The sequence below is a fragment of the Vipera ursinii genome (genome assembly GCF_947247035.1).
Source record: "Vipera ursinii genome assembly, chromosome: 2".
NCBI classification, from domain to species: domain Eukaryota; kingdom Metazoa; phylum Chordata; class Lepidosauria; order Squamata; family Viperidae; genus Vipera; species Vipera ursinii.
In genome coordinates, this window is record NC_139513.1 from 225,535,179 (window position 1) to 225,558,932 (window position 23,754).

At 39.7% G+C, this 23,754-nt stretch overlaps 2 protein-coding genes and 1 long non-coding RNA gene across 7 annotated transcripts in view; 2 read left to right on the forward strand and 1 right to left on the reverse strand.

The window, feature by feature from the left end:
* Positions 1-8,026, forward strand: part of TJP2 (tight junction protein 2) — an 86,014-nt gene extending 77,988 nt beyond the window's left edge. For all 5 annotated transcript variants that reach the window (XM_083352533.1, XM_083352531.1, XM_083352532.1 and 2 more), the window contains 6 exons: positions 535-635; positions 1,605-1,817; positions 2,066-2,176; positions 2,846-3,178; positions 3,600-3,685; positions 6,154-8,026. In XM_083352533.1, the coding sequence (XP_083208659.1) occupies positions 535-635; positions 1,605-1,817; positions 2,066-2,176; positions 2,846-3,178; positions 3,600-3,685; positions 6,154-6,319 (1,010 nt within the window). In that variant the 3' untranslated portion in view covers positions 6,320-8,026. The remainder of the gene's footprint in view (positions 1-534; positions 636-1,604; positions 1,818-2,065; positions 2,177-2,845; positions 3,179-3,599; positions 3,686-6,153) is intronic.
* On the reverse strand, positions 3,254-6,329 carry LOC310634308. The gene is made up of 2 exons (XR_014491196.1): positions 6,197-6,329; positions 3,254-4,429 (listed from the first exon to the last, which is right to left on the reverse strand). It is a non-coding gene; the product is annotated as an uncharacterized lncRNA (long non-coding RNA).
* Positions 8,027-8,533: 507 nt separating the features above from the next.
* Positions 8,534-23,754, forward strand: part of ENTREP1 (endosomal transmembrane epsin interactor 1) — a 36,418-nt gene continuing 21,197 nt past the window's right edge. The window contains exon 1 of the mRNA XM_083352551.1: positions 8,534-9,811. Within this exon, the coding sequence (XP_083208677.1) occupies positions 9,422-9,811 (390 nt within the window). The 5' untranslated portion in view covers positions 8,534-9,421. The remainder of the gene's footprint in view (positions 9,812-23,754) is intronic.

Below are 23,754 nucleotides of genomic sequence, written 5' to 3' on the forward strand. Positions count from 1 at the left end.
GGAATAAGCTAATCAGAGTTCCTAGCCTTTCCCAGAAAGCTTGGTCCAAATAGCTTAAATGGGTTACAGCATTAAATGCATTAATAGAACTATTCTGATTATATGCACACAACATATTGTTTGTTCTTCTAAGCTATATTTAAGAGTTCAGTAGGGGAGGTCCTGAAAAAAGTGTCTGTTATTGTTATAAACTACAAGTTTTAGAAGAAGAAATCAGTAGTAAAGTAGAAAAATATGATTTATTTCAAATATGATATAACATGTTTCTTAAGTAGGACCAAAGCATACAGGAAGGATGGTATAATTAAGTATATTATCCATTCTTGATCACTTTCTCATTTTTACTTTTACATTGATTGAATGCTGTGCTGTTGGTTTAGTCTGATTTTAAATATTAAGCATCTCCTCACAGACTTATAGTAATTAGCGAGGTAATTAACAGGTGGAGAAAAGCAGTGATCTTGTTCTATTGAAAAATCATTAAAGTAAGATAATGAAATGTTTGGCAGTAATCCAAGAATTCTATTTCTGCAGCTACCATTGATCTAAATTCAGCCAATGACAGTTGGTATGGCAGTCTTAAAGATGCTATTCAGCAACAACAAAATGAAGCAGTATGGGTTTCAGAAGGAAAGGTATGTGCTCACGTCCTTTTGGTTTGTGCATGCATGTTCACCTGGAACATGGACCAGGAGTCTATGAGAGGAAAGGTTTTATGTTTAGAGGAATTTCTTCTTTATGTGTGTACAGAAGTCTCCTTGTTCAAAGTAAAGGTTGTTGAATTTCATGGAATAGCCATTGTGCCTAATTGTTGACATATTAAAAACAATCTGGCTAAGGTTTCATAGTTAAAAACTTAGCATTCTGATACTAATGGGCACTAAGGCATTCATGGAAACATTCATGGGTCTTTCTCAGTACATTTATAGGTCAATACAGGATTGCTAAATTTCACTGACTTTCATTGTTCAGATTGAAAATGCTGAAATCTTGTGAGATGCAGCAGTGTCATTGGATTTTAGCCATTTTTTACCTTTTGATTTTTAGGTAACATGCTATTGCATCAGGTTGTGTTGATGCCTTGAAAAGGCTGTCAGATTCTGGAGTATATCGCTAATAAACTGTGTATGGCTACTCTTTCTAGCATGTGACTTTACTTAAATATTTTTTATTCCATTTCCTACTGTGTTCAGTAGAACAGTTGCCTAATATAAGTCCTTGTCTTAGGACCACAATTGAGCCCAGAATTTTGATCATAAGTCATTGTGGTAGTAAGTCAAGTTGCCATATGATTAAGACTCCATTTTACAACCATTTTTAAAATGGTCATTAGGTTAGTAAATGAATCACAGTTCTAAGTCTGAATCCATTTTATCCAATGGGCGTTGGGAGGCTGCACACATTTGTAAATGCAAGCCAGTTGATAAGCACCTGAACTGCAATCACATGACCACAAGTGGTGCAGTAATCGTAACCTCAAGGATAGGTTTTAACTTTTTTGAATCCATTGTAGCTTTGAATAGTCATTAAGCAATCAGCTGCACGTCGAGGACTGCCTGTGTTCTGAGCCTCAAAAATCTTTTTTACAAAACCCTTTTTTGCAGTTGGAAGGAATGGATGATGACATTGATGATCGTATGTCATATTTAACCGCCATGGGTGCTGACTATCTGAGCTGTGATAGTCGACTAATCAGCGACATGGAAGACACGGATGGGGAAGGTGGGGCTTACACAGATAATGAACTTGATGAGCCATACTATGAGCCAAGAGTTTCTTCTATCAATCGGTCCTCTGAACCTGTGCAACAGGAGGAGGTAAGAGCTTTCGTTTCTTCTTCTTTCAGAACTTTGCATTGTAAATACTGATGGATCGCATGTAATGAAAGAGAAGCCTGGAAAACAACTCATGTCATTTCCAGATACTAATGAATGCTGTTTGCATTAATGTCTGGGGTGCAAGAACTCATGCGTCTTTACTGCCAGTTGCAAAACTGTAATTTCTCTTCACATGAAGCCAGAACTATGTGAATATATGCATCATGGTTATTATTACTTGCTTGTAGAGTCTAAGGAAATTTAGCCCTGAACCAAAAGCTCAGATGAGAAAAGCTGGGAGCAGGGAAGTTTTAAGGGACCCCAGTCCACCCCCAGCCTTCAAGCCTGAACCTCCAAAGGTAACATGAAAAATCTCTACAGCGTGTGAGAATTGTTGATGTTTCTTCATTAATCACCAAAACACAGGACTATAAAAAGTAAAGAAAAAAAGAAATGGGACTAGTTTAAACCAGGTCTGTCCAACTTTGGCAACTTTTAAGACTTATAGACTTGATGATGTTATCCATTCACTGTATCTGACTCTTGGTGATTCTACGGGCCAGGTCTCTCCACATCTTCCCATTGTTGTGGACTTCAACTTCCAGAATTCCCAGAATTCTGGATGTTGAAGTCCACTTGTTTTAAAGTTTTAAATCCTGAGCTGGGCAATACTTTTTGTAGAATAATGTCAGAGAAAATGTCCCAAAAGGGGGATTCATGCTATTGAATGGCCTGGAGGATTTAAAAGCTTGCAAATTTTTGTGGCATCTAGTTGGTCTGCTAAACATAGCCATCCATGGACTGTTGATTCATTTATTAAGAGTGTTTTAGTTACTTTTCAACATCTGCTGTTTAGTTTCTAGCTTCAAATCTTGATGCGAAAATTAAGGGGGAAAAGTAGCTCTACACTTGTGTTTTGTTAACTAAAAATATCAGCTTTATAGGTTTATTGAAATTGATCATTTCTAGATTGAATATGTAATTTTTATGTAAAAAATCCACACTTGCGTTTGTCTTTATGTTTACAGGCTAAGTTGCAAAACAAAGAAGATCCGTATGATGTTCCTAAGAATTACGAACCCAGAACAAACAGCCCTAATGCAGCTAGCATTGAAAATTCGGGAGTACCAGCTAAAGTAGCTCCTCCCCCTATTGCCACGAAACCAGCCTTTGGCCGGCCTATATTGAAGTCTTCTCAACCAGTCATTCAACCTTGTGAAACGGAAGAAAAAATGGGAGAAGTTGTAGTAGAAGAGAACACGCCTAAATCTGTGCTGGGGAAAGTTAAAATTTTTGAGAAAATGGATCACAAGGCCAGACTACAAAGAATGCAAGAAATGCAAGAAGCACAGAATGCCAGGGTATAAAATAATGATTCTGTTGGTCTTGTGCAAATGTTTTCTTTAGAATAGTAAGAAAACTAGTGATACAGAATCAAATTAATAAAAAATATAATTCAAACCACAGTTTGCAGATACGGCAGATAGGATTTTTGAAAGCTTTTTCAGAACAGTTTGGAATGGAGTCCTAGAACTGCCAATGAAGAAAAATTGTAGAAAAATATTATCCTTTCTAGCACAATAGTCTCCATTAATTTGTATGTCATGCAGAGATCCATTTTATATCCAAAGCTCTAGGTCTAGATATTTTTTACACATTTTGTAAATAATCTGACAAGTCAGTAAAGTAAATGGATCATCTTGCTGTCGGAGGGAAAATTGCTATCAAAGAGTAATTTATAGTTTGAGGAAAATATGAAAATATTTTAACTTTTCTTAAAAGGTGGAAATAGCACAAAAACACCCAGACATTTATGCAGTCCCAGTGAAAACACAGAAGCCAGAACACAACCGTCCCCAGACTGCCAGGTAAAACTGAATTAATTTGCCCATACTTTTTAAATATTTCTGTGGCTTTGAATATGTGTAACATGCTTATTCAGCATCAGAATATTTTTAGAACAGAGGTCCACAAGCAAGCTGGAAAGTGATAGCTCTCCAGATAGTGTGATGCGGTTAAGTATCTTTTTTCACATTTTTTTACTTCACTGTGCCTTCCCTTCAGTCTTTTTTTTTTAATCCCATTTATATCCTGTCCTTCTCCGAAGACTCAGGGCGGCTTACAATTTAAAGCACAAATCAATGTGCTTAGTAATATAATTCTGCAGTCTGCAGGCAACATGAATCTCTTGGAACTTCATGTGAAACCTGACTAAAAACCTTGTCTCCTGGCCCTTTTCGCTCGTTTTTTCTTATAGCCTCTTCAAGAGGCCATCAGCAAACTCAACAGTACCAAACAGTATTTGTTTTCAACTCTCCAACCTTTCCTTTCTGGGGAAGATTGTTGACAAGGTGGTAAGTGTACAGTTCCAAAAGATTCTGGAGGAAGCTGATTATCTGTACCCATTGTGATCAGATTGGGATATAATAGCGAAATGTCACTGATAGCACTTGTGGATGATCTCTAGTAGGTTCAGCATGAGGGTAGTATATATCCTTGATCTCTCAGTTCAATGTCATTGATCACTGATTTTCTGGGGCAGTTGAGCAGGAGTTAGTGACATGGTCCTTCAGTGGTTTTCCTCCTTCCCTTGAGGCTGGTTTCAGATGATGCTGTGAAGGGGTGGGAAGAGGTTTAGTTCTAGAGCTCTGCTTTGCAGGGTGCAGCAGTGCTCAATTCTCTCCTTATTTAACATCTACATGAAATTGCTGGGCAAGGTGATCCACTGGCCCAGGATGAAGTATTACTATGTTGACTATACTCGGTTATCAAGTAAGGTTGAGAATTTCCACCACCTGGAGGCTATAAATATTTGTATGGGGAAGAACCAGGTTTGGCTAACTCTTCACTAGGCTAAGTGTCTGTGGGTTTTAAGGCCTCCCATATCTAGTGGTTTGCCTTCTTTAATGCTGGCTGGGAGTACGCTCCCCAGGCACAACTGGGGCATATTCTGGAGTTCCTTCTGGTCTCACAGCTTCTGCTTGGGAACAAATGGCAGCTTTGGCCAAGAGATCCTTTGTACGAATTCATCTTGTGTACCAGTTCTGTCTGTTCCTAGATTGGGAAGTCACTCATGCCTTGGTCACCTCTCAATTGGACTGTTGTAATGTGTTCTACATAGGATTCCTTTTGAAGAGCATTCAGAAATGTCAACTAGTCCAAAATGCAGTGGCACAGGCAGTGTTCGGTGCACCATGATATACTCATAGAACAGCATTGCTATCAGCTCACATAGACTTTCAGACTTCTATTTGTCACTTTCAAATTTACGTGGCATGGGCCCAGATGAGTTGCAGGACCATCTACTTCTAGCGGTTTCAGTCTGATCTGGCATGGGGCGTGCTCCAAGTCCTTTTGGCTAGCCTTCTCTGTCATGGCTTCCCCTAGCAATATGCATGGCCCCCACCCTATTGATCTTCAAGAAGGTAATGAAGACCTGGCTTTTCCAGATTCACTGGGACCAGGAAATTATTGGACCTCTGGTGTGGTTGTATGTGATTTATAGGTGTGAGTTTTGGAGCTTTTTCTTTCTTTCTTCAAATTGATTAAAAATATTTTTATCCTTGTTTGCTACCCAGGACTCTTCTGGTAAACACACTGCTACAGAAATGTGTATAGTTAATATATATAGATGCATACACCTGCTTATAAAGATCTTTTCCAAATCTGTTGCCAACAAAGAAGCTTGTTCCTTTTCACGTTTTATATGACCATTTGCAGCCAAATTTTCTTCTGTAAGAATTTTATTCATAACCACCCTTTGTTCTCTTTGCTTGTCCTCTACTAAAATACTGACCTAATTAAGTATACACCTTCTTTCCCACTTTCGTCAGAGAGCTTTTCTCGGTTACACTGCAGTTGGACCTGATTAAATATGTCAAATTATTGAGATATTTGAGAAGTAACTCTGGAAGATTAACAGTAAATATTAAGTACTTTGGTAAAAAAAGATCATTTTTCTCTGATTTTTAAGGAATATCAATCATGTCCAGAAGAATTCATTCATAATAGTTATGGCAGTCTTGTAGAGTAGAAGAAAGCTGCAGAATATTATTAAAAATAGCTTTTCTCTTTCCCATCTTATTATGGTTTTGTTTTAACAAACGTTTGTAAAATGAGCTGTGAAAGAATATTGTCAGAGAGCTAAATGGATAGAGTGCATAAAAACTTTGCTGCCCCTAAAATATATCCCAATCAGAAAAATAAAAATTAGCAGTATTTTGTAGTTTAGTTGCCCACATTCTCACAGGATCTATTATCCTATGCTAGCAGCCTAATTTCAGGAACAGTCTCTGTGTTAGCTCACTCAAAATAACTTTATATATGTTGATTTTAGTTCCAGACCTCCCGAGCCTCAGAAGCCAGCTGCTAGATCTTACCTAGATAATCCAGGAATTTATGGCAGTGATGCAGAAGAGGAAGATTATCGGAGGCAGCTATCTGATCAGTCCAAGCGTGGATACTATGGGCAGCCATCTCGATACAGAGATACAGAATTATAAAATTATTAACAGTCAAGCCATTGTTCTGGGACACACTTGCACATCAAAAGCTCTGATTCTTTTAAACAAGTATATGTATATTTGGGGTTATTAGTGAACCTGACAAGTATCTGCTCACTAGAATGGCGCAGTGTCATTTAAGTATTGAAGGGACTGGATCATGGTTGCCTGTTTTACAAAAGGACCAAATACATTTATAAAGTTGGTATTAATTTCTGGCATCTATACATTTTTAACTTGGAATTCTTTTCCTCACTGAAATTGCTTTTTTAATATTCTCTTGTTGGGCTTAATGGAAGCTTGATGAAAACCACAATGCTTTACTGTAAGAAACAAAAGTGCCTTTCAAACAAAAAGTGTCTTCAGTTGTTCCCTTAACATCTGATACTTGTGCAAAGCCATGAAATTTCTACTGCTTTTAACTTTTATATGTTTCATAATTCCCATTTTCCCCTTGGATGTTATTTTTCTACTTTAAATAGAACTGTATACTATTTTCAAAAGCAATGACTGTATATATGAAACTGTTTTCTAGGCTGACTGCCATAAGGCTAGAGAGTGCCAAGATTAAGGAAATTATGTAGAAAATAAATGAGACTTTTGGTTTTAAAACTTTCCACCACTCGTAAAATAAAAAAGATTACATTCTACAGGCAATTATGGTTCCATTTTGTCTTTATACCTTTTTAAAATCATATCCAGAGCCAAGTAATTTCATTCACTTAGGTTGTGGCATATTGAGCAGTACTTAGAAGGACTATTATTCAAAGATACAGATTAGTGGGGGGAATAATAATTCCACAAATAGAAATAGAAGATGCTGGACCGTTAAGGTAGACATTTTTGTGGCACACCAGTCCTATCCTTGTTCATGCACCCACTGTTTCCTAGAGTTTCAGGCCTGAATGTCACTTCCCTAATTCTTGAACGTAATGTTTTTTGAACTATGGAGCTAACTGTGTATTCCATATTAAAGAACTAGCATAATACAATTTAAAACTTTGACTACTAATCCACCATTCTCTTTCAAGTCCTGTAGAATCTTGAATTTAAAGTTTGATCTTTTTATTAAACTACGTGGAGTCCATTACTTGTTTATGCCAATTCATTTTATGTCTTTACAATATGTATTGGAACCATTTGAAAATGAAAATTAACTCTTGGTAAAATGTTCAATATAAAGGCTACAATACTACTTAGCCAAGACAAATTTAGTTTTTTCCATAATCTTTCCAACTTTTCTAACTTACAAGTCATTGATTTTAAATAAATCCCTACTATTTTTGGTGTGTAAATTCCTATGGCTATTTAAGGTTTTTTACAGTAAAGCTAAAACCAAATGCTAAATACTGCAGAGATATTACTTGTCTTGCTCTTCTCTTGGAATACTTTAACAATACATGGTTTTAAGAGCCTAATGGTCAAGAAGAGCACTTTAAAAAAGTAGTGGGACCTGTACCATAGGTTGAACTCAAAAGAGATCTGAATGATAGAAAACAGAAAGCTTGGTAAATAAGAGCTCCTGTCTCGAGAGAAAAAACAACTTTGTTTGGCATGGTGGGACCCATATTTTTTGAGAACCCGAGTGGTGGGATCTGAATGAATAAATCTGTTTTTCGAAAATATACAACAAACAAAAGAATTATCAGGCAGATCCTCCACCGCTGGAAACCCAAAAGAGATACGTTTAGAATCTTAAAGAGACATTTTAAAGTTTCAGAGGGATAACTTAAAAGAGGTGCACGAGAAGATACACCAGTGAGAGACTGGAAAAGCAAGTCTTGAAACACATCCAGCTTAAAACAGGAGAAGGCCGTACACTTGTTGCAAACAGGTTCATTCGAACTGCAGCTGGGATGACTCATTGTGATAAGTTACGGGTTTTTTTTTCTTTCTATGTAAACGCAACGTTGACAAACGTTGCATTTGCCAAGAGGAGTGGCGGTGGGCGAAAGCGAGTCTGGTTTCATAAGGCAGCGTTTCCCAACCTTAGGAACTTGAAGATGCGTGGACTTCAACTCCCAGAATTCCCCAGCCAGCATAGCTGGCTGGGGAATTCTGGGAGTTGAAGTCCACGCATCATCAAGTTCCTAAGGTTGGGAAACGCTGTCATAAGGATTAATTTTAAGATTAATTTTGGCAGGAAAGTCCATTTGATAGAAAAAAAACTATAAACGGGAGGGAGGGAGGACGAAGAATTGGGGCGGCCTACCTTTCGATGAAGTAGGGAGCGGTACGTAAGGCGAATTGGGGCTGCCTGGCTTTCAACGAAGTAGGGGGGCGGTGAGGCGCTCCGCCGAATTACACAGCAGGGATCGCTCCGACAACCGCTGGCCTCCCCTGGCTTAAAGAAGCCGGCCAGGCCCCTGGGACCTCCACCGCAGCACAAGAGGAGTTCTTATCAAGGGCGGAAGTGAACGATCCGGAGGGTTGACTTTTCGGTGGAGCCCGAGGGAAGTTTGTGGGTCGCGCGTTTCAAGCGGGTGGGGTGAGCCTTGCGCGGCAGGAGTTAACCAGCCAGGATGAGTTCAAAAGTTGGGCAGCGAGTTGGGCGTAGTTGCGGGAGGAGGGGGTTGAGGAGCGGTTAATTTAACAGAGGAGCGGATTTAGAGCGGCGGCAGGCCTGGTGTGTGTGTGTGTGTGTGTGTGTGTTTGTGGAGGCGGGGAGGGGGAGAGCAGCCGTCTCCCCCAGGGAATAGGCTGCCAGTCAAGTCCTAAGGCTTCGGCGGCTCGGAGCCTCTGGGCGGAAAGGGAGGGTCGGGCTGAGAGGGAGCCTGGTTTCCTCCTCCTCGCGCGCCAGCCAGAGCGCGGGGTCCATCAGCGGGAGGTCGGAGGGTCCCGCGCAAGGCAGGGGAACCGCCACCCACAACCGCCAAGCAGAGGCCTAGGGAGCGCGAGCCGAAAGGCGGGCGCCCCACGGTCGCCTGCTTTCCGCGCGCCTGAGCGAAGCAGGGAGGGACCGGCCGGCGGGCGGGCTCTGGTGGACGGGACCGGGGCTCGGCCAGCCGCCTCAGCCGGAGGCGGCCACCCGGGGGTTTTCCTCCCGCGCGGGGGAGCGCTCGGAGTTGGCTGACTCCCTCCTCCTTCCCCCCCCCCCGCCCCATGTCTTTGCCTGTGGTGCTGCCGGGCTCCTGCTGTCCCATGGCGCGGCTCTCGGCGGTCTCTGAGGTGGGCAGACCTTGCTCAGCGGGAGCTGTTGCTTCTGCCGCCCCGAACCCTCCGCCGCTGCCGCCCCTTCGCCGGCTCCGCTGGTCCAGCTCCGCCTTCCGGCAGCCCCGGCCTCGGCCGGCCTCCCTGTCCCCCGTGGCTTCCCGTCGAAGCGGGGCCTCGTCCGCTGCCGGCCAGGGCCCGCTGCCGGCCAGACCGCTGCTGTCCTTGGGGCTGCTGCAGTTGATTTTGGGATGCAGCATGGTGGCCCTAAGCTTTGGGGCGCTCTTCCTCACCAATTCTTCGCAAGTGAAGAACTCCTGTCCCTTCTGGGCCGGCTCCTCGGTAAGTGGCCCCTGGCCGGGCCCTTTCCTCGCGTCCGCGGTTGTGTTTTCTAGCGGAGCAGCTACCGTATCTTGGGCCACCTGCTGGCTCTTCTTAGTTTCCGTCCTTCTCCTTTTAAACGACAGACGTTAGGCTTGGCAGCGTCCCCAGTGTATTGACGCTCACAACAACCCCGCGAAGTTGGACGGTACAGAATGGGCGTTCCAGTTTTCCCCGGGACCGGTTGCGAAGAGGAATCAGGATTTTAAACGGATTGGCTAAAACTTGGATTGGGGGATGGGAAGCTGGGACGGCGTTGTTAACCGTTGAGGTTGGGACTGCCATATATGGGCTACAAAAATTTGGAATCCCTTTGCTGGCTGCCATCCAGCAAGGGTTGTGTTTCGGATTTTGATAGCCCAAATCCTCTAGCCCCAGTTAAGGTTGATTTCCACCTGTGGCATTTATTTGATGGCATTATATTTAGGAAGCTCCTAGTACAGGTGGCACGCAGAGCCCTTTCTGTGGGCATACGTCCTGTCGCCCCAGTCCTACGCCTTCAGCTGGGTTTTATAAAACCTTTTTGCTTTAGGCCTCTGCCGCCAAGGTTCAATCAATCAATTTCAACTTCTCACGGGGGAAAAAAGATCTGGCAAAGTTGGAATTGATTGATTGAACTTTTTAGTCTTGCCCAGTCTGCTGTTACCACCACAGCCATGCCCACCCAATGGGTCACACCCACCCGGCACCTGACCATACATAAGTGGGTTTTGGGTTGCAGTTTGGGCACTAAGTCTCTCAAAGGTTCGCCATCACTGTCCTAGTAATTTACTTAGTATATTAATGAAATAATTTAAAATGAAAAAATGTAGGAATTGTAATGTTTCTTTACTTCTGAATGTTTTATATTAATAATGCAAATAAAAGACATTTAGTAATCGCAGGCTCTGTTCCCGTGCTGTCCCTACACTTTGAAAAGCGTGGTTGATGTAAAAGAATAGAGCCAACTATAATAGGTTCCAGATAATAACGCTCGTGAAATTGCTGTTAAGGATAATTGCTTAATATAGATGTGTTGTAACTATTTTCATTCTTTAAGTCTCCCCTATAATGTGGTGAGGTATTGTCTTATTTAATAAAAGGCTTCCTGCTTATATGTATTTGCAAAATCAGCTAAATGCATTCATAAAAGCAAGTGTCACTTGCTATGGATTTTGCTTTCATTCATGGATTAATCTTTTGCCTCATTCTGCATCTAAATCTCATTCTCAGAAGGGTTACAGACTTTCTGAATAGCAGATATTGTCCTACCACTGAGAGAGGAAGCAAAACCTGTTAAATGACATTTAGAAAAATATGTGCAGAAGTAACTATATCTCCTAAATTTTCAAAATTGTCTCTACATTAATATAATACTAGCATTTGTAGCTTTATGAGATTCCTAGGTAGATGTCCCTTTTCCCTGATATAATTGGTAATATATTTTTCTTGTGAAAAGGCGTCCAATCATAAATGTCTTGCAGACTACATAGACTTTGGAGAAATCAAGTTCTCCTGATTTTAATTTTAAGATGAGTGAATCTCAAAGAATTTGGAGTTAGTAATTTTTTTAATATTTGTGGGCAATAAAATAATTGTGTCTTAAAAGTACACAATGATGACTTCCGGTGGCGGCGCAGCGCCGGAGACAGCCTTTTCGGGCTGCCCGCAGCTCAGCTGTGTTGTTTCCACCCGAAACAGCGCCGATCAGCTGTTCGGGTGGATTTGAAGCCCCCTCCTCGGGAGAAGAGGAGGGGGTGAGGCCCCAGGTAGGGGTTGAGTTCTCCGGGGCCGCCTGAGCTTAAAGCTTGGGCGGCTGAAGGATTGAACTCCCCCGTAGCCTGGGTTGCTCCCAGCTGTTCAGCGTCTCTGCTCCGTGATTTCTGGAGCGGAGCCAGGCGTTTGCGACCACCCCTGCCAGAAGGAAAGACCATGGAATAAAAGGAGCAGGCAGAGCGGTACAGGAGGAAAAGGTGAAGAGGACTTTTATTGCTGCTTTCTAGCTTAATGGACTTTATAAACTTAAAGTGAAAGTGCGTAGTAAGTGAAAGTTAAGATGGCTGCTAAACCTCCCCCAAAAACTCTTCGGAGTGCTGGAACTTCTCCGGTGCAACAGTCATCATTGCAAGCGTTGCTTCCTCCTGCTGCATTGACACCGAAGGATTTACAAGATGCTCTTGAAAAACATGCCCAGGTAATTCTGGAATCAATGGGTGATAAATTGGCAAAGATTGAGGAGAAATTGGAGAAATTGGAGGAGAGAATAGAAGAGAGGATGGAAGAGAAGTTCAGTGTGATGAAGGTAGACATTTTGTCTTCAGTGCATAGAGTGGCTGAATGTGTGCAAGATCTGGATGAAAAAGTGGAAGATTTGACTCAAAAGAATGCCATATTAGAAGCAAAGGTACTGGAGAATGAAGATTTAAGAGACAAAATGGACAGAGAACTGAGTCTTGCTCAATATTACCAGATGCAGTATGCTGTTAGAATCAGAGGCTTAAAAGAGAATATTAAGGAAGACCTAAAGCAGCTGATTTCTGAGGCTCTGGAAGTAGTATTGGGTCAGCCAGCATCTGAAATAAAGGAAGGCATGGATAAAGTGTTTCGTGTGAATTCATGGATTGCTAGACAGAGAAAGCTACCTAGAGATGTGGTGGTTTATTTTGCAAAGAGGGAAACTAGAGATGAAGTTATTCAAGCTGCCTATGATACTAAAGTTGTGATTGCTGATCAAGAAGTTTTGCTTTTAAAAGAAATTCCTCCAAAGATCTTAAGGAGAAGGAAGGATTTTACATTTCTTGTGCAAGAGCTCAAACAACGTGATATAAGGTTCAGATGGGAGATCCCAGTTGGTCTGGTGGTGATGCATGAAGGTAAAAGGTACCGTCTGGCCACTGTGACACAGGCGCGTGATTTTTATAATAACGTTTTAAAAGCAACCCCACTATCACTTTTGGAAGCTGCAAAGGGATCTGGAGAAGGAGAACATCAAGAGGCTGAAGTTGGACAGACAGAGGAGAATGGTGCTGGAGGAGACCAAGCTACAACTTCTTTGGCTGATCCTGGAGAGCAGAGGGTGACGCGTGCTGCTTTAAAACGAGCAAAAAAAATAAAAGAACAAGATCAACAGAAGTGTATGGAACTTCCAAAACGTACTTACAGCCAAGCAGTGGGAGGAGCACGGCCTAAAAAAGATAGTCCTATTAAAGAAGTGCTCCAAGAGCTTTGGGATGATATACATGGCAACTAAATTTTTAACTTGGAACGTTAATGGACTAAATTCACCACAGAAGAGGAAGAAAGTTTTTCAATATTTAAAACAATTCAAGATAGATGTTATATGTTTGCAAGAAACGCATATTAGGGTTGTGGACCAAAAGTATTTATCGAACTCAAGGTTGGGCACGCAATTTGTGGCTTCTACAATGAATAAGAAAAATGGAGTGGTTGTTTATGTTAAAAGTGCTTTAACAGCGGACTTAATTGAAGCAGATAAGCATGGAAGATACGTTATGATAGAGTTGCTGCTAGAAGGTAAAAAGACGCTTTTAGTTGGATTATATGCTCCTAATCAACAACAAGCTGACTTTTTTAGTTTACTTCATTCAAAGCTTACTCAGTTGGATTATAAATCTTTTATTTTTATGGGGGATTGGAACGGTGTTTTGGATGTACAGATGGACAAGGCTGGATTTTTTAAGCGCGTCCCAAGTCATGCTAGACTGCCTAAATCCTTTTTTGAAATGAAGGATGACTTGGAACTGCGAGATATTTGGCGTGAAAGACATTCGCATGAAAAGGATTATACTTTTTTTTCTGACAGACATCAATCTTTTTCCAGGATCGATTTTATTTTGTTGACTAATGACTTTCAAGGATTAAGAAGGTGAAGATATGTGCAAGAACTATTTCTGATCATAGCCCAGTCTGGCTAGAGATTAATAAGGAGAATAGAGATAGGCGCTCGTGGCGCGTAAATGAGAATTTGTTTAGAAATCAGAGAAATGTGGAAGAATGTAAACAGCGGATGAAGGATTTTTTTGAAATTAATATGAATAAGGGCACCTCTATGGACATGGTTTGGGATGCCAGCAAGGCCTATATGAGAGGGGTGTTGATATATATGAACAATAAACATAGACGTGCTGTGGAAGCCAGGAGGAAAGAATTGGAGAATGAAATAAAGGAAAAAGAAAAGGCTTTGATTTTGAATCCAGAGGATGTGAAGACTAAGGAGGTTATTAAGCTGCTAAGAGGACAATTTGATAAATTAATGGCTGACCAAGTGGCAACCAATTTGCGGTTTGCCAGGCATAATACCTTTTGCAACACTAACAAACCAGGTAGATGGCTAGCTTATAGACTGAGGAAAAAACAAAGGGCTTCTAATATAGATAAAATTGAGCATAAAGGAAGGGTAGTGTTTCAACAGGACCTTATTAAGGATGCTTTTGTGGATTTTTATTCTAAATTACCGTATATGCTAAGGAGAAGATTAATGAAAAAGACATTGATGTATATTTGGAGAATGCTAGCATCCCGGTTCTTACGCAAGTACAAAAAGAGGGGATTAATCAATTGATTACAGAAGAAGAAATTTTTATAGCAATTAAGGAATTGAAGGTGGACAAAGCACCAGGTACAGATGGTTTGACTGCGGCTTATTACAAAAATTTACAATTAGAGATGATAAAACCGTTAAAGGAACTGTTCCAGACAATCCAGAGGGGGGGAAAGGTGCCTCCGTCTTGGAGAACTGCTTTTATTTCTTTGATTCCGAAGGAAGACCAAGATGCTACTCAAGTTAAAAATTATAGACCGATATCGCTTTTAAATACAGATTACAAGATATTTGCTAAGGTGTTGGCTAATAGACTGATGAGGGTTCTGCAACAGGTGATTCATGGGGACCAAACGGGGTTTATTAGTGGTAGGCAAATGAAAAATAATGTGAGGCATATAGTTGATGTGTTAGAGTTTTTGGAAAGGAACAACCAGATCTCTGCGGCGCTAATCTTTTTAGATGCTGAAAAAGCTTTTGATCAACTGAATTGGCAATTTTTGATGAAAGTTTTAGATAAAATGGATTTTGGGGAAAAATTTTTACAACCGATTAGGGCATTATATCAAAAACAAACTGCCCGAATTATAGTTAATAATAGTCTGACAGAAGCATGTAATATTGAGAAGGGCACAAGGCAAGGGTGTCCGTTATTGCCCTTGTTATTTGTGTTAACATTGGAGATATTATTGGTTAAAATACGGAACTCGGAAAAAATTAAGGGTATACAAATTAGAGATCAGGATTATAGACTGAGAGCATTCGCAGATGATCTGGTTGTTACAGTGACCCAGCCAGAGAACTCTGTTGTGGACCTGATGGAGATAATAACACAATATGGGAAGATTTCTGGATTTAAAGTTAATATACAAAAAACCAAAATTCTGGCCAAAAATATGACAGTTTCGCAAAAGGCTCTCTTAGAAGGATTAACTGGATTTGAGATTGTTAAAAGGGTTAAATATTTGGGGGTGCTTTTATCGCCCTCTAATACAAAGTTATATAAAAATAACTGAAAAACTATGGGGGAAAATTCAAAATGAAATGGAGAGTTGGGAAAAATTGCAATTGTCTTTGTTGGGACGGATCGCAGCAGTGAAAATGAATGTCCTGCCTAAATTTTTATTTTTATTTCAAATGATACCGATTCTTAAGAAAGATTCTAATTTGGAGGAATGGCAGCGAGGTATCAATAAATTTGTTTGGGCAGGGAAAAGGCCACGAGTTAAACTTAAGATTATGCAAGATACTCGTGAGAGAGGTGGTCTTAAAATGCCCAATCTTAAACTATATTATGAAGCTGCTGCATTAGTAGGAATAAGTGATTGGATTAATTTGACACAAGAGAGATTATTAAATCTTGAGGGCCACGACTTGTTGTTTGGCTGGCATGCATATTTGTTGTATGACAAGAAGGTAGACAATGTGTTTAGAGTGCATATTTTAAGACAGGCATTGTTGAGAGTTTGGAAGAAGTATAGACATAAGTTAGACTGCAAGATACCATTGTGGGCAATTCCAAAACACGCAATAGAAAATATAAATGTTGGTTTTAAAGATGATGTGACTACGTATAAGGAGATTTTAAGTTTGGAAAGAAATGTCTGGTGTCTGAAACCATATAGCCTCTTGCGAGATGAGAAGATTGTTCAAACTTGGTTTCAATATATTCAGTTACGGGCCAGGTGGAAAGAAGATCAGAAAATTGGTTTTACAATGACTGATGAAAATCTGATAAAGCAAATTAGAAATCAGGGTCCGGCACATATCAAACGGATATATCTTGCATTGATAGAAATTGACTCAGAAACAGAACTTGTTAAAGATTGTATGATTAAATGGGCCCAAAATATTCAAGAAGTTATTACAATGGACACGTGGGAAAGGATTTGGGTGAGGAACGTAAAATTCACACAAGCTCAAAATCTAAGAGAGAATTTTTATAAAATGTTTTATAGATGGCATTTAGATCCTAAAAAGCTTGCAAGTATGTATCCGAATTATCAGCCTAAATGTTGGAGGTGCGGTGACGAAGACGCAACATATTTTCACATATGGTGGACTTGTAAAAAGGTTAAGGCTTTTTGGATAAAAATCTGGTGGAATATGCAGAAGATTTTTAAGCAAAGGATAAAGTTTTGTCCGCAACTTTTTTTGTTGGGAATAATTACAGATGTTACAGTTGTGGACACTAAGTTGACGTTGAATTTAATTACGGCAGCAAGACTCTTAATAGGTCAGTATTGGAAGAAGGAGGAACTGCCGACTATAGAAGAATGGACTTTAAAGGTTTCTGACCTGGCAGAGATGGCAAAGATATTGGCTTATTTGAAAGATCATTCGCAAGAACGCTATATTATGGAGTGGAGAAAATGGATTGAGTATATCCAGAACAAATATGGGACTAAGAAGTTTCATGTAGCATTTGAATAAGTCTTCCTTTCTTTTTTCCTTTTTTTTTGGTTTTTTTTATATATTTTATATTATTAGTGTTTGTAGTTATCCTATATGAGCTAGAGAGTGATAGATTTTAGAGTTCATGGTTGTTAGCATATGGATGTTTATGATTGTTTTTTTTTGTTTTTTATACCTTGTACTTAGCTCTGAGAAGTCGGGGGGGGGGAGGGGAGGGGGGAGGGGTAAGGAGGGAGGGATAGGGGAGGGGTAGGGGGATTGTTAAAGATAAAATGTATGATAAAACTTTTCAATATATATATAAAAAAGTACACAATGATTAGGCAGTATTGATTTGATTATAGGCCAGAATTCTTTCTAAATATATGATGAACAATATTGCAAAGTATAATTTCAAATTCCAGTTTAGTGTATATTAACAAACAACAACTTTATATATTTTTATTGTGTTGCAGTAAATATAGGAATCTATTTCTGTAGACATAAGTGGAAAGAGGAGAGTAATCAGAATTTTACAATTTGCTTTCTAGATGCTCACCTTTCTTACCTTGCATATATTTTTGACCATTTTGCTGCATCTGTACTGGCTAGTCAAACCCTGTTTAATGCTGTTTTGTCTCCTTTGTGATGTTGTTGTTAGCTGCGAAGTCGTGTCCGACTCATCGCGACCCTATGGACAACATTCCTCCAGGCCTTCCTGTCTTCTACCATCTTCTGGAGTCCATTTAAACTCACGCCTACTGCTTCAGTGACTCCATCCAGCCACCTCATTCTCTGTCGTCCCCTTCTTCTATTGCCCTCGATCTTTCCCAGCATTAGGCTCTTCTCCAGTGAGTCCTTCCTTCTCATTAGGTGGCCAAAGTATTTGAGTTTTAGCTTCAGGATCTGGCCTTCTAAAGAGCAGTCAGGATTGATCTCCTCTAGGACTGACCGGTTTGATCGCCTTGCAGTCCAAGGGACTCGCAGGAGTCTTCTCCAGCACCATAGTTCAAAGGCCTCAATTCTTTGGCGCTCAGCCTTTCTTATGGTCCAACTTTCACTGCCATACATTGCAACTGGGAAGACCATCGCCTTGACTATACACACTTTTGTTGACAGGGTGAGGTCTCTGCTTTTTAGTGTGCTGTCTAGATTTGCCATGGCTTTCCTTCCCAGGAGCAAGCGTCTTTTAATTTCTTGGCTACAGTCCCCATCTGCAGTGATCTTGGAGCCCAGGAAAACAAAATCTGTCACTACCTCCATTTCTTCCCCATCTATTTGCCAGGAATTGAGAGGGCCAGATGCCATGATCTTGGTTTTCTTAATGTTAAGTTTCAACCCAAGTTTTGCACTCTCCTTCTTCACCCGCAACAAGAGGCTCTTTAGTTCTTCTTCACTTTCTGCCATTAGAGTGGTATCATCTGCGTATCTTAGGTTGTTGATATTTCTTCCAGCAATCTTAATTCCAACTTTTGATTCATCTAGCCCTGCCTTTCTCATGATGTGCTCTGCATATAAGTTAAATAGGCAGGTTGACAGTATACAGCCTTGCCGGACTCCTTTCCCAATTTTGAACCAATGAGTGGTTCCGTGTCCAGTTCTCACTGTTGCTTCTTGACCCGCATATAGGTTTCTCAAGAGACAAATAAGATGGTCTGGTACTCCCATTTCTTTAAGAACTTGCCACAGTTTGTTATGATCCACACAATCAAAGGCTTTAGCATAGTCAATGAAGCAGAAGTAGATGTTTTTCTGGAACTCCCTAGCTTTCTCCATGATCCAGCGTATGTTAGCAACTTGATCTCTAGTTCCTCTGCCTCTTCGAAATCCTGCCTGTACTTCTGGTAGTTCTCGATCCACATACTGCTGAAGTCTAGCTTGTAGGATTTTAAGCATGACTTTACTAGCATGAGAAATGAGTGCAATGGTGCGATAGTTTGAACATTCTTTGGCACTGCCTTTCTTTGGAATTGGAATGTAAACTGATCTTTTCCAATCCTGTGGCCACTGTTGAGTTTTCCAAATTTGCTGGCAAATTGAGTGTAGCACTTTTACTGCACTGTCTTTTAAGATTTTGAATAGCTCAGCTGGAATACTGTCACCTCCACTAGCTTTGTTGTTGCTCAGCTTTTCTAAGGCCCACTTCACTTCACATTCTAGGATGTCTGGCTCGAGGTCAGTGACCACCTCACTGTGATTATCTGGGATGTTAAGCTCATTCTTGTATAGTTCTTCTGTGTAATTTTGCCACCTCTTCTTAATCTCTTCTGCCTCTGTTAGGTCCCTGCCATTTTGGTCCTTTATCATGCCCATTTTTGCATGGAATGTTCCCTTCATCTCTCCAATTTTCTTGAAAAGATCTCTGGTCCTCCCTATTCTATTGTTTTCTTCTATTTCTTTGCACTGTTCATTTAAGAAGGCATTCTTATCTCTTCTAGCTATTCTCTGGAATTCTGCATTCAATTGGGCATATCTATGTTTTTCTCCCTTGCCTTTCGCTTTCCTCCTTTCCTCAGCTATTTGCAAAGCTTCCTCAGACATCCATTTTGCTTTCTTGCATTTCTTTTTCTTTGGGATGGTTTTGGTTGCTACCTGTTGTACAATGTCGCGAACCTCTGTCCATAGTTCTTCAGGCACTCTGTCTATCAGATCTAATTCCTTAAATCTATTTGTCACTTCTACTGTATATTCAACAGGGATATGATTTAATTCATACCTGAGTGGCCTAGTGCTTTTCCCTACTTTCTTCAGTTTAAGCCTAAACTTTGCAACAAGAAGCTCATGGTCTGAGCCACAGTCAGCTCCTGGTCTTGTTTTTACCGACTGTATAGAGCTTCTCCATCTTTGGCTGCAGAGCATATAGTCAATCTGATTTCTGTGTTGACCATCTGGTGATGTCCATGTGTAGAGCCTTCTCTTGGGTTGTTGGAAAAGAGTGTTTGCTATGACCATCGTATTCTCTTGACAAAATTCTATCAGCCTGTGCCCTGCTTCATTTTGTACTCCAAGGCCAAACTTGTCTGTTATTCCAGTTATCTTTTGGCTTCCTACTTTAGCATTCCAATCCCCCATGATGATAAGGACATCATTTTTTGGTGTTACTTCTATAAGGTGCTGTAGGGCTTCATAGAACCGGTCAATTTCATCCTCTTCAGCACTGGTGGTTGGGGCATAGACTTGGACTACTGTGATATTAAATGGTTTCCCTTGGATTCGAACTGAGATCATTCTGTCATTTTGAGGATTGTATCCCAGTATTGATTTTCCTACTCTTTTATTAACTATGAAGGCTACTCCATTTCTTCTGAGGGATTCTTGCCCGCAGTAGTATACCTGATGGTCATCTGAATTAAATTCACCCATTCCTGTCCATTTTAGTTCGCTGATACCTAAGATGTCAATGTTTAGTCTTGTCATCTCTTGTTTGACCACGTCCAGCTTTCCTTGATTCATGGATCTTACATTCCAGGTTCCTATGGAGAAAAAATCTTTACAGCATCGGACTTTCCTTTCACCACCAGACATATCCACAGCTGAGCGTCCTTTCGGCTTTGGCCCAGTCGCTTCATTCTTTCTGGCGCTACTAGTACTAGCCCTCTGCTCTTCCCCAGTAGCATATTGGACGCCTTCCGACCTGAGGGGCTCATCTTCCAGCGTCATATCGTTTTGCCTTTTGGTACTGTCCATAGGGTTTTCATGGCAAAGATACTGGAGTGGGTTGCCATTTCCTTCTCCAGTGGATCACGTTTTGTCAGAACTCTCTGCTATGACCTGTCCGTCTTGGGTGGCCCTGCACGGCATAGCTCATAGCTTCATTGAATTACGCAAGCCCCTTTGCCACGACAAGGCAGTAATCCATGAAGGGGTTTGTGATGCTAACTGCCAACTGAGATCTGTCATCCTTAATAGATTAATCACAGTTGTGCACATCCTTTAAACTGCTTGTGAATTGCCCACATGATGCAGTCTTTGTATGTGTGGAAAATGACATTTTTTAATTTTAAATGCCTTTTCTTGACTAATTACCAAGGGAAATAATTGTAGTAACATATTTATATTAGCATCTATCTATTTAAATATTTACATTTGAAAGTAATGTAAAAATTAAAGTTTTTAATATTTTCCATAACTTGTATCTTTGTTCACAACAGCTTAAAGGTAAATGTAGGCAATTCCAGATATAGCCACATCAATTTTCTAGTTAAAAAAAGATGCAAAAGAATATGCAAATAACCCAATCAAATTTTAAATCTTGCTTAAAATTTTAAGAAAAATAATAGACCAGCATATAGAAGGAATAATGTCATACAGGTAGTTGTCAACTTGCAAACTTTTGTTTAATGACTGTTCAAAGTTATAGTCAGGGCTTTTTTTCTACAAAAAAGGTGCCAGAACACTCATCTTGTTAATCTTTTATTTACATAATTTTATTTATATATTTATTTATATAATTAAACAATTATATATTCAATTCTTAACATATATTTAATTTATTGTATTTAAGGCAAATGTTCATAAAAAATTCCAAACTTTTCTCCAATTCTCGTCTGGCAAATCATCTTGACTCCTTTCCTTGCTCTTAGTATCTATGGCCAAATGTCGTCCTCTGAGTAACCACAGATCAATGTACTTTGAAGGATCAAAAAGTCTCAGAGGTGGTCCAACAAGTTTGATGAACAAAAGTGCTGAAATTGTCTTAGTCTTTAACGAAGATCTTGTTAGGGTGGCAATTAGATTCATCTTTGAAAACCCACGTTCACATTCACTTGAAGAAATAGGAATGGTATTCAGATTCCGTATCAAATGCAACAGTTTTTCTGGATATGTCTTTTCGAGAATGTATTCACAGAATCCACAAATCAATTCTCTTTCATTTAGTTGCAGTCTGATTGATAAGTTTCTAATTTCCACTTCTCCAAATGTCAGTTGAGTATTAACATCTTCAGGCCAATGTTTCTGATCAAGTACGCGCGACCAATACACCAACTCATCGTCTTTGCTATCAAGTAATCTTTTTTCAACTGACTCAATTTTGTATAAAATATACTTGGGTCAATGGGAGGATCCTTTTTTGAATCTCTTTTGTGAAGTAAAACTCCACGAAAGCGAAGATCACTTAGCAGCAACAGCACATTTATAATAGGGCCCAAAGTTCTGTCTTCTTTCTTCAAAAACTTGTACCAGTATTTTTATTTTCTTATTTGCCTTGTACAAGTCGATGTTGCGGTCCTGTAGATCCAAACTTAAATCTGACAATTCTTGGAGAGCGTCACACATCAATCCTAGATCCAATAAAAATTCTGTAGATGTTATTTTTCTTTTCAAGCCATCATAAGTGCATTTATCATTTTTATCTCTTGTAGGATCGTGCATTGAGTGTTCAAAATGATACACAAGGGATTCAAAATTATTCCATACAGCCAAAACTGTACGCAAACTAGATGACACCCATCGGGTACTTAAAATTCTTCCAATTTTCAGCAGCTCAGTCCCCAGTAATTCTGCACGTGAATGCAACTCTGCTATTCTTTGGTGAAGCATGGTATATGACATACAGTTTATCAATAAATGATTGGAATCTATTTATTCCTGAAGTTTCCTTGGCAGCATCACCTACTGATAATTCTAGTCTGTGATTAGCACAATGCCAAAACGTTTTGACTGCAATTTTTTCACTCCACTTTTACATCCCATCATCACAACGGCGCCATCACGTGCCAGAGAAATCAAATATTTTTTCAAATAATCTTCTGTCATCCCATAAGAGTAAAGACATTAGAGTAAGGAATCAAATAGATTGATAATAATCTACTATTATTGCTGCTAAAGCTATGGATTACAGATTCACATTTCCCATGGATTGTCTTCTGTCCATGGGAAGGAAGCTTGGTAGATTCTAAATTTCATAATTTTAGTTATTCCTTTGTGGCAGGGTATATATGAGAACAAGCTGCAAAGGTCTTTAAAAACATGTTTCTCACATATTTATATTTTGGAATCATAAATATTAAATCTTTTTCTTTCCAATGATTCAAACTAATGCTTTAGAAATATAATTTCCAGTTTTAGCTACAGTAAACAAGCAAATTACACTAAAGCTAAATTTAACGTTACTTGTTAAAGGTATTTACTATATTTCAGAATTAGTATTCTTTCAGTCATAATCTTATTCCTATTCAATTTGGCTGATTTTAAAATGTGATGTAAAATCATAAGCACATAAAAAGAAAACAGCAGAAACAGCTGCAAATTAGCTCAACAGTTCTATGCTTAGCAACATTTCCATTTAATCAAAGTCCTTGCTCTTTCCAAATCTATTTCAGGGTTTGCTTTCTATATACACAAACAATGGGAAATGAGTTTCTGGGCTGGTTCAAATTTTTTACACATTCCAAAAATTTCAGGTAATGTATCTGTTCCATATAAATATAAAAGCATATAGGCTCTGTATTTGTACAATGGCCGATTATCTCAGTGTGCAGAAATGTGGATAACTACAAACAGAAGTTGCAAGCCCTCTCCTTGACTTCAGAGTCATCCTGGTGAGATAGTCAGCATATAAATTTAATAAATAACTTTTTTTTTCAAATGCCCCTATCAGGAATTGAATTTGAATGAAGTTTCAGAAAAGCAAATGTTCTGTGCTGGTGGTATTAAGCTCCCAAAGATCTAACATGGGATAAATGAATTCTTCCTAATAAAAATAACTTCCTGCATTTTTCTAATCATCATTTCTTCCCTACAGCAATTTGAAAAGTAAAACAAAGTGAAACAAACCACTACTCCCTCCATGCAGGGAAAATTTCCTTGAGTCATACTTAGATATCCTATTTGCAAATAATATCTTACTTATCTAGTTGAGATGGTGTAGTTGGGGAGCAGGGAGGAGTGCAAAATTCCTGCCTTCGCTGCAACTTGCTTGTGCATCATTTGCCTGCCCGGTCTTTTGGCAAGCTCAGCAGCAATTCCT